Source organism: Podarcis vaucheri (genome assembly GCF_965113315.1).
Source record: "Podarcis vaucheri genome assembly, chromosome: 3".
In the NCBI taxonomy this organism is placed as follows: domain Eukaryota; kingdom Metazoa; phylum Chordata; class Lepidosauria; order Squamata; family Lacertidae; genus Podarcis; species Podarcis vaucheri.
The window spans coordinates 54,990,081-55,001,297 of NC_138761.1; the positions used below are offsets into that span (position 1 = coordinate 54,990,081).

The 11,217-nt window shown below is 41.2% G+C and overlaps 1 protein-coding gene across 13 annotated transcripts in view; it reads left to right on the top strand.

The window, feature by feature from the left end:
- The window catches only part of AGPAT4 (1-acylglycerol-3-phosphate O-acyltransferase 4), a 66,444-nt gene that overhangs the window by 49,196 nt on the left and 6,031 nt on the right, over positions 1–11,217 (top strand). For 12 of the 13 annotated variants that reach the window (XR_014217495.1, XR_014217496.1, XR_014217497.1 and 9 more), the window contains 3 exons: positions 937–1,039; positions 1,270–1,345; positions 3,445–3,643. Coding sequence is in view for 8 of the 13 variants with exons in the window: in XM_082215311.1 (XP_082071437.1) it covers positions 937–1,039; positions 1,270–1,345; positions 3,445–3,643 (378 nt within the window). In the remaining 5 variants the exon portion in view is untranslated. Of the gene's footprint in view, positions 1–936; positions 1,040–1,269; positions 1,346–3,444; positions 3,644–3,925; positions 4,774–11,217 lie in introns of all 13 variants that reach the window. The other variant, XR_014217494.1, reaches the window with a different exon arrangement.

The window sequence follows — 11,217 nt, forward strand, 5'->3', positions numbered from 1 at the left end:
CACAAAACAATAAAAACATAATAAAACCAAACAGGAACCTGTACATCACCTTAGGTTTTTAGCCTGCTGGAATTAGAGAGTCTGAGTGTAGCCAGGAGTGGGCCTGTCTGATCTCAGTTTGGCAGAAGTTCCACTGTTTTGAATACTAAGTATATTGCAGGAGAAGGGATAGGAAATCCCATGTTTTCCTAGGATGCTCTCATGGAATGCTCTTGCCTTGCTCTGCGGGACAAGAACCTGTAAAACATATGCGTGTTTGTGCATGTGTATCTGGTGCACCTTAGGAGCTTGTGTGTGTGCGCATTTGTCAATAAATAACTATCCACCTTTTGCCTCCCTTGGCTGGGTATTTGCAGGACATGGTGTGGCTGCTGTATCCATTGCACCTAGTTGCTGAGGTGCCCCCTCCACCCTCAGGAGAGGGTTTGCAGGTGGTTGCATATGTTGCAGTAGGCACCAAGCCTTTCTCCTGTCGTCAGCCATCTGCTACTGCAGACGTCACACCACACACTGGGTTGCCACTTCTTTAAAATGTCTCATGTGGCAGATCCAACATCCTGGTTGTTGGTTTGCTTCAGCCACGCACTGGTCAAGATAGTACCATGTGCCTTCCTACAGCTCTCACACTCATTTGCTATGTGTAATTTGTGGTTCCAGATCTGTCCTTTTGATTGATTCAAGCTCTAATTTGTTTTTTGATAGGCAGCTCACTTTCTTTCCTACCTCCGAGTGTCCTTTCCTATCAGTTGTTATAGTATGTATTTTTAAAAGTAAATACATAATAAACCACCGTCACTGCCTATAGCAAGTGATTATTTTCCACCGTTGGGTGGAGGCAGGAGACTTGTAAGTGATGCTCCCTGAGATAGCTCAGTAGTGCTAAAAATCAGTCTGTGACAGCAATCATAGCGTGTGGTGTCTTCTCTTCCTCTGTAGTTTCAGCCGTGTATGATTCTACACTGAATTTTAGAAATAATGAGAATCCAACTTTGCTGGGAGTTTTAAATGGAAAAAAATACCAGGCTGATTTATATGTAAGGTAAGTATATTCCCTTTGCTATTTCCTTCCCTAATATACTTAACCCAAACAGTTGATTGTACAAGTTGTACCAGCTAATACATTTTGATGCACTCTTGACTCGATTGCATATGGCTTTAAATTGGAATTTGTAGACATTTACCCACTTCTAATTTAATAATTGTTGGTTTTAATTATATAGCAAATGGTAGCAAGCGGTTTTCTCTTTCTCTCCTCTTTATCCTATGTAGGCGGATTCCATTAGAGGAAATCCCAGAAGATGAGCAGGAATGTTCTAAATGGCTTCACAAACTCTATCAAGAGAAGGTTGGTTTATTATTCAGCAGCTCTTCGGATGATAAAAGGTTCTACATGGATTTTCAGCCTCTTTGCAGACAGTCTCCTGCAGTAGTTGTGTTTCCTAATGCATTTTAAACAGCAGAAACTCTCTGCATCTGTGTTGGCGTAGCCAGTTGCAAAAGGAAGACAGGGCTCCTGCACCTTTAATGAGGTAGAAGAAAGGATATCAGCAGCAAGCTGATCCCCTCTTCTACACCACTATTAAAAGTTGGAGAAGCCCTGTTCTCTTTTGAATCTGGTCACCCTAATTTGTATTTAGAATTCAAGGAGGAGACAAGGCAGGGGAAACATACACACCCTCCCCCTGTGCAACAGAACATAAGTCTGCTGCTTTCTTCCTGCTACTAGGACTTTGATTATTGTGCTCTGCCATGAACCATGCATAAGATAATGGAATCAGTACCTTTAAAAAAAAAACCCCAAAACCCTCTCCCCCTTTCAAATCTACCATCCATTAGTTTGAATTAATCTGTATATTTGAACAGTTGGCTGATAGTGTTTCAAGCTGATTAGATATTGTTAAGCTATTGTGCTACGAAGAGAGGAATTGTAACTCTGACTCCACTCAAGGCCCATTGAGTCCAGCTTTTTCGTTTTCAAAGGAAGCCAGCCTAATGCCTCTAGATGCTCACAAGTCTAGAATGATGTTGATGTTCTCCCATGTAGTTTGGTTCCCGATACCTGGAGGATGAGATTCTCAAATGTTTAACTCTCCCTGAACGTACAAAGGAAGTCACATCTTCAAAATCCTCCATAATTTGCATATTCCTTCTGTGCCTTTTTGGAAGGAAAAATACATACTTCTGGATTTAATTGATTTATATGCTTTATTAAGTGTTTTAGATCACTTCCAACAACACAAATTGATAATAACCAGGAAGGAAGGGGTGGGTAGGTTCTTGCTCACATAATAAAGGGGGGAAGCTGGCATGAGTTTGCCCAGTAGAAGGTTTAAAAGCATGGGATATGTTCAAATTGTGATCACTGTAATGGATAGAAATAAACATGCAAAGTATTTCACCAGTGGTACATAAATAAAGGAAGAGTCACTTTCTGGCAGAAAACCCCCCCCCCCACACTAAATAAATGGAAAAGACAAATTTCCTTGTGAAGCTGAATCTAAGAAGAATGTATTATAGAGGTGCTAACAGACTTGATTAGATCTCTGGATTATATCTCATTTCCTTGCTTCATCAAAACCAATTTGGAAACGAGGAATTTCTCATGGTTGGCAGCTAGAAATAACCCTCAGGCCTCTTATGTGTCTTTCCCAAAAATACATATTATCTGATCTGAATAATCTAAAGTAACTTAAGCAGCGGAACTTCCCCAAATGGGTTGTTTTGTTCCCCAGAAACTTAAGCACATAAATAAATTCCCAAATTATTAAAATTAGAACGTGACACAAGGCTGCAGTAGGTAAAGGATTTGTTTATGTGTACTGTGCCCCCCCCCCCGAAATATGTTTACTGCTTGGTTTGTACAGCAACTAGAAACTAACTATGTTGATGTTGCAAAATGTTACACCAAGATCAGTAAATATTCTTCTCTTTTGATTATAAATCTCTTGGAGATAAGGGCTCATTAAAACTGTGGAGTTGGTGTCTGACAAACTAAGAGCGGGGAACAGGAAAGCTTGTTGCCTCTGTGATATTCCTCCACAATGTCCACCAAGAGATCAGAGGCGATCAAACCTTCTGCAGGAGCCAGTTGGAATCCAAAGGATGGCTATGTGCATGTCTATGTATCTGTTCCTTGGACTTCTGCTGCTCACCACAGCAGTTTCTATAGCAGCAGCGTTTAAAACTGCACAGTAGCTTGTTTATTTGTGGGATCCATTTCAGAGAAAAGGGAATTCAAAGCTTAGGATGCATGTGTGGTTCTCTCCCTGTGCACATATCATTTCTTGGGTTCCTGCGCTAAGGTAGAAGTGAGTGACGGTGTGGCAAAAATAGTTACTATGGTGAACAAGGAGATTTGCTAGGCCTGGTTGGAAACCTGGAGGAGATGGGCATGCTCTGGACCCCTTGACATCTTCTCACTCTCTCCTCCTTTGCCCTAACCAGGATTCTTTTCAAGAGGAATACTACAGAACAGGAGCCTATCCTGGCACTCCCATAGTGCCACCCCGGCGGCCGTGGACTCTATTGAATTGGCTCTTCTGGGCCATATTGTTGCTATATCCTTTGTTCAAGCTGTTCATCAACATGATCAGCAGCGGCTCCTCGCTGACTCTGGCGACGTTTGCCTTTGTTTTCATTGCAGGTGAGCTGTGGTTTGCAACCTTAAGGCTGCCTCTAGAAATAATATTTTGAGGAAACGGGTCCTTTTTCCATTCTAATTTTCTTGAGCATTTGTTCATCAATTAGATGTTTGCATGCGCATTTAGGTCTGATGGGGTGGGGGAGGAATTTAGTGTACCGGTTGCCCCCAGTAGACCACTCTAGAGGCAGTGCTGGAATTCGGCTGAGTGACATTTTGCTGTGCTATCACTGAAACTTAATCTTATTTCTCTTTCTCTCTCTGAATTAATATTGCTTTTTAAAGTCTGCAGAACTCAGCTGAAAAGTACCCGTGAGTAAAGACACTGAAGAACTTCTCATTTCTCTTCCAGTCAGGGAGCAAAATGGAAAGAAATGAACTGAAGATAGCAAGTTTTCAAATGCACTTACATTTCCAACAATGAACTGAGCTAATCTTGTCTTTTTCTTTCCTTTCTGTGATGGTAGCTTGATCTGTCCAAACAAATAACCAATATATCAAATGTTTGGGCACATGGCTTCAGCTCAGGGTCTCCACTTGACATTTCAATTCTGTCTGATAGTTAAGCTTCATATTTGCAAAAGAAAAGTAAGCTTTTAGAATGGATGATATAGGAAAAATGAATTTCAGGATTGTGCCTATTCTTTCAGAATTGAAGATTCTCAGAATGGCTGAGTCAATCTGAAGACTGTTAGCAGATGCTCATTATCAGATTCTTAATTCTTGCTATTTTGTATTGAACTGTATTAGTCAGCTGTGGGTTTATCTACTAAACCCAACATCAAGATATCAAAACTCTGGTTTTGCAATTTCTGCCAAACAGTTGCTAACCAGATTACATATATCTGACAGGGATTAACAGATTACAATAATAGAAGTGTCTTTTCTTCAGCAACACAAATAATTTTGTAGAATGTTTACTTAAAGGTACTTTGTGAATGGTGGAGCAGCCTCTTAAAACAGAGAGTGTGTTGTAGCCATTACCCACCAAGTCTGCAGCATATAGTGAACAGGCTTCCTCATTCTGCACCACACCACTCCAGAATATTTGCTCATGAAACTTGCTTCAGTTTTGTCAAACCAGAGGTTTCAGGACTGAAGAGCACCATGTCTTTCTATGCTAATGTGTTCAGGTAAGCCACCCAGCATAATTCAAAAGCATCCTGTGTGAAATCAGAGATTGTTTTCTCTTGCCTGTAATGAATTCTCTTTTTCAAGCTACCTTTTCCCCCTCTTACATTCTCTTGGTGCCCTGATCCAATCAGCTTATACAATATCTGGCATTCTCAGCATCTAACAGAAGAAAATAGTTGGTATTCTGTATTGAATCAGAGTAGTAGTACTGCAACGTCTCGGGTATGACTGAAATGACCCTGAAGCTTCCTGTTGTTGTTATATATTTCTTTATACCCCACCTTTTCTCCTAAAGGGACTTCTTGTTGGCAAGTGCTTGCTGGCCAGTCAGTGTATGAAGACCATGCTCTGTTTTGTGCTTGTGTTCAGATATGACTCATATGGCTTATTGATTAAACCCAGAGTTCATCTAGATTCAAGAGCTCTCGTTAACCGTATCAGTCAGATTGTGTAGCTCGATTGGATTAACAGATTCAAAAAACATATAGTCTGGGTTCTAGAAGGCTGCAATGTAAATTATATCTTTCATATAGTTTACACACAACTGAAACAAATGGCACCAGAGCAGCCCAAATTATGTGCCAACTGCATACATTAAGCAAGACTATTTGATTGGTTTGCAGTCTCACTTTGCTCATAAAGTGTGTGGTGAGAGAACTCTGCAGCAAACAGGAACATTGGCTACTGGAAATCCATTCTCAAGCCTATCTTTGCAATTGTAGCACATAGAAACATCCTTTTTTTTTAAGGGGGGGAGAGAAACACCTGATACCAGTTGTTGGGTCTTACACAGAATATATACAGCCTTACTTTTAATTGCAGGTGCATGGATTGTGTGCTTTCTTCCTTACAAAAGCCTTCAAAATTGGCCCCAGTATTAACAGTTAGGACATAGAAAAATCAGACGGGCAGGTAGAAGTTGCTGCCTAAGACAGTGCAGAGGAACAGGGCGGAGAGACTTGCTGCCAGTCAGAGATGTGGCTGGGCACTATTTCTCCCCTGCTGGGATTGCACTGGTGGTGGTCATGGCAAATCATCTGCTGCAAGCAGCAAATGCAGCTTTGCACATTGTCTGCTCAGCCCACGATTGAATAACTAGGCAGTGTCGTGTCCTGACACATGTGCTTACGCAAAGCAATTTGGAGGATCCATTCAGTTAGCGCAGGTGTGGTCTTATCTGGACTAAAAGAGGAAAGAACGCTCAGGCAGGCCAGTGAATCAACCCCATGTAGTAGAAGGGGACTCCTTTTATATGGAGTGCTGTTTTGGTGGCACGATTGTCATAATGACTGCAATAATTATAACCAAAGGTTTTACCTTTTTTCCCCATTTGAGATGGAAGCATCTCTTGTTATTTGTTGATTTTTAATCTTTTTATGTTTTTATTCAAGAATACATCCACAGTGGTTATTTTATTTTTTCACGCTCCCAACAGTATTATGGTACAGGATAGCTCAGTTGGTAGAGCATGAGACTCTTAATCTCAGGCTGAAGGGTTCAAGCCCCGTAGTGGGCAAAAATATTCCTCATGGTCCCTTCCAACTTTATAAGTCTGTGATTCTATGACAGCTTAGCTCCCAGGTGCTCAGTGCCAGAAAGGGGCTATGCTGGGTTTTTAAGGTGGGTTCAATATGATGCTTTTGAATATTTAATGCGAAGAACATTTGAGAAGTTGTGAAATGTTTCCAGCCCATAAATTTTACAGGCAAGAGAATTGGCTGATAATAAAAATAGCCTTGGGAAACAATGAGGTCCAATGTTGCACGACCACAATTATTATATAGCTTAGTGTGATGATGGTGGAGGCCACACTGATTGATTTTTGTAGTGGAAAAGGATATTCGGAATGTTCTTCAGGTTGTAATCATAATTCTGTGCGGATTGTAAGATTAAGGTTTTAAATGGAGAATGCTCTCAGATTTCAAAGACTTTGATCTGCAGTAGATTACACCTAAACTATGCAAGAAATTGCTAGCTGGGCAGTTACAAAAAGGAAATGTTTGTAGTTATTCATCTTGCATGTACTGCTGCATGTTTAGTGCATGTGGATTATCTGAAACTGACGTGAAAGTGTTGCCTGTTTAACTATCAAGCTACTGTAAATTTTAATCACTGGGTCTTAAATAACAAACTAGACAGCAATCCACATGGCTATATTAAATGTTAACCTGAAACTGCAAATGGGAGACTCTGTTGCATAATGTGAGAGGTCATCACACATGTTTCAAATACCCTGTAGTGAGAATTACATGTGAAAATTTCAGGACAGAGCAGATTGTCACCAATTATATGTTTTAAGTACTACTTGTTACTAGTGAGCGGAGATTGCATAGATGTGAAGTGAAAGTAGACAGTTACTTCTTGATTCTGGAAACATAACCAGGTTATGTGTACAACAGTAGATACCCCAACTTAGTCTTAAAGCCTTCCCCCAATTCACCACAGTGCATACAGTCAAGCTCACTGATCATAAAACTTTGCTGGGTTGTGAATTTTAATGAAAGCAGCTCCCACAAGAGGGATTCTCATATGTCTCTATGCCGCACATTACTCTGGATTGATTTTAATTTGAACTAAAAAGAATTTTATTTTCTCTAATCACAATTTTTCTCTTCTTTTGTTCGTGGTTCCTGGAATTACCAATTTTGCAATTTTCTTCTGTTCTTTATCTTAGTACGTACGAAACACTGGAAAAGCCACGATAATGATCCAAGATTATTTATTTAATTTTACATACAACACATAGTGTTTTTTTAAAAAAAAATAAGAAAGGGGAAAGGTCTAGTATGTCATTATAATGATTATTAACAGTTAATTACATTTTTTTTTTTACCATACTGTATTTTGTATAAATGAGTTCCAAATTTCATTATACTTGGCCATGCAAAGTCTTAATGATCCATGTTAAAAATCAACCTTCTCCTGCTTCCCAAAGTGAAGGGCATTCCTGCTCAAATCTTAAGGAGTGATACCGAGCTGAATAAGAAATGTCTGAGGGTATGTAGCAGCAGGATAGTGTACCACATGCCTGGACTTTACATTAGTCCTGCTTCTGTTTTGTGCCAGTCTTGTATCCCTGTTTTATCCGGCTATGTAGTAGAATGGTGGCAGCTCCCTGGAGTGAGGGACCGGTTTGGGAAGCTGGTTAGCTGGTCCTGTCTTTCTGAGAAGCCACCCCAAAGTAGTTCTGTGAATGGCAAATATGTTGGGTCACCCAGCTCTCTCTGCTACCATGACAAACCACCTGAGCTCCACTAGATGGTATGACAGGGGGAGGGAAGCAGGGGGTTTAGGTTGCAGTGTAAAGTAGGGCTGAAGAACCTGTGGCCCGCCCAATGTTGGATTCCAGGTCCCATCAGTCACAGCCAGAATGGCTAATGTTCAAGGATGCGAGACCAACATTTGCAGGGCCACATCTTCCCCATTCCTGATAAAAGAGGTGGACCAATTAAATGCATTTTATTTCCACAAGGCTTTGACAGGATCTCCTGCTTAATAGTAAACATGTTGCAGAGAAAGTTGCAGAAGCCATCTGGTGGCCAGCACAGGAATAGCCTCTTTCTAGGAAAACAGCTGCACAAGTCAGTTTGAGTACATATGTGAATGGCAAGGGTAGATAGCTGCTATCAGGAAGGAAAAAAGTACATGTTCTGTCCAGTATATCAACCTGATTTTTATTTTCTGCATACCTGCCTATGAATTGGGTCATGTGTGCTTCTAGTTTCCAGAAATACCTTTTCTTTGAATATCATGCACTCTGCCAATCAGCGACTGGATATTTCCAGCCATTCAGAGTCCACGGTGGAGTGTTGAATGTCAACAGCATAATGTTGGGTTTAGTTCAGGCATTATAGACTATGGAGGCCTTTAGGTCTGTGCCAATCCCTATGCTGGTGGATCCTTTTGTGGAGGGTATAGGGTTTTCTCCCCCTTCTGCTTACTTACTGCTATGGGAATAGCCGTGTCTGTTCACGTTAAGTCTCGATCCAGCTAAATTTTTAATTATTGAATCCCCCTGAAACCGATGAAGCAAGTTACAATTAAATTAAAACCGATTGAAAACAATGCGGGTTGGATGCTACCAAGTTTAGTAATGGCCATTAATTTCAATGGGTCAGCTCTGTCTTACAATGGGACCTGCCTTGTGAATTCCAATTCAGTTTAGCTGGATTGTGGCCTTCCTGCCTCAGCCCTCTCTGTCCGAAAATGCCCAGGCAGGTGGAGGGGGGAAAGGAGACTCTGGATAAGGTTTGTTTTTCTTCCCTACTTTTTGGGACCTACCTCCCATGTCATTCTTCTGGTTACTTATTAACACTTTCCCCTCTTCCTTCCATCTCTGGTACCTGAAATATTTGGTTTTTAGCCAAAGCAAGAGAGAGGCTGGGTATTTGATTCAGTAGCTTGTTGGGTAGGTAGCAGTCCTTAGGTGGATCTTCCCCTGAACCATTTCTCCTAAGTAGCACAGCTCCTTTCAGCAACGTCAGCCTTGATAGAATGTGTTTTTATGAGCATGAACATGTGTCTTTGAATTGTGCATGTGTCTGTGTGCATGGATGTGTCTGTGCCTTTCGTTCCCTTTCTTTCTTTCTCTTCCCTCCTTGTTTCTAGGACCCTGCTAGGTGACTATTGGTTAAGGACCTTGGAGGAGGCTTGAAGCTAGTAAGTCAAATTGCTTGAGCTTATCCAGTAGCCAAAATTCTCCAAAGGATGCTAGCATGATGTGATGGAGGTGGGGTTGGATACTGTGGTGGCTGAACATGTGCTTTCATTCCTCTTCTCCACTAAGCTGCTGCCAAAAATCCAATTACATTTTTTTAAAAAATCGGTAACAATTGAGGTTCCTGTTTAAAGCATCCAGGAGCGTAGCTTCTTCCCGATTTGCTTTGTTTCCTCTTTATCTTGAAAGGTGACTTCATTTAGTAACTTGATACCCTAGGGATGGCATATGGGCAAGTTTCTTAATTATAGTGAAACAGTGACATGCTGCAAACAGCCCCATATCCAGTGTAGCTGAAGAAAGAACAGCCTTGAGGCTGAGAAAAGGCCTGAACAGAGCCATGTCTCAGTGTGGAAACTAGGCTAGAGGCACTTCAGGGTCAATTGCATGGGAATTCACTGAGAACAAAAACTGGGCAATGCCAGTGACTTATGGTGAGATTGTGCCTTTGCAGAATAGCATATAGAAGAGGTTATGTTGCTACTATTATGCTGTGGTGGGGATTGGGAATGCCAGGGGGCAATTTGCAGTCGTGTCCAGTTCAGAGTGGCCAAACTATAGGTTTGTTGCATTCACTGACGCTGCGGAGTACTGAGTAGTTGGGACAGGGTTTTGAATTGTGCTGACTGTAACAGGAGTATTCTGATTTAGGGAAGTATCTTTTTGAATTAGAGTGATTCATGGAGCATAATGCTCTCCATGGCTCCACGGTTGGAGGTGGTATGCTTGTGAACACCAGTTGCTTGAAACCACAGACGTGTGCTGTTTCACTCACAGCCTGCCAGTGGGGCTGCCATTGGCATCACGTTGGCCACTGTGAGAACAGGATGCTAGACTAGATATGCCATCGACCTAATGCTCACTGTTACGTTCTTCTCCTTGCTGGGTTTTAATATTTGATTATGACATGTCTTCTTAAGGATGTTGTTTTAGAGATTGAGATGCATGATGCAGTTGAAAATAGTGATGCAAAGTTCCCTTTGGTTTCAGTGGGAGAAAGGCATATAGTAGAATCTCTTCCACATAAACCAAAGTGCTTGGCTTTGCCTTGATTGTGCTCGTTTTCTTAACTCTTCAACTTTTGTAGCCATGGATGCAAGTTTGCAAAAATCACCGCACAAGGACTACTTAACTGGATTCCTTACGTGTCACAAACTGACTTGTCAAAGTAGGATTCTTCAGAGCCCCTGCTATAGCCCTGAGCAGCAGAAGTTTCAGTTTGGGAGGATATGGCTTAATTGCCAGGATCTCGTGGCCTTTTATTAATATGGAACACCAACAGCCACCTTAGCATGTAAAAGCCACAGATGAAGAAAACTGCAGCATTGTATGTGAACCTGTCTGGCACACAGGTTGTCTTAAGGCTTGCATGCCACTTGTGGAATTATTTATACAAGTCAAATGTATTTTCTGCTTGCAGTTCTTATGCTCACAGGTGTAACTTAACTTGATCATCTATCTATTTAGGTCCTTGGAAAACTATATGAGGTAGATGTGATTTTCTAAAAGTACAGACTGGATCTGTATGTTATTGTCTCCAGTTTTCATAGTTGGATACCTTTGGTGGCTAGTCCTTTGCTCTAGAAAGCTAGTTATGGTGACATGTCATGAAGTCCGTACGATCAGAGTTGCTGGACAATCATGTAATGATTTGACTGGCAGATTCCAGTCAAAGAGTTCTATTTCTTAGCCTATGATGACTTTTTGAGAAAAAGTTGTGACTGAA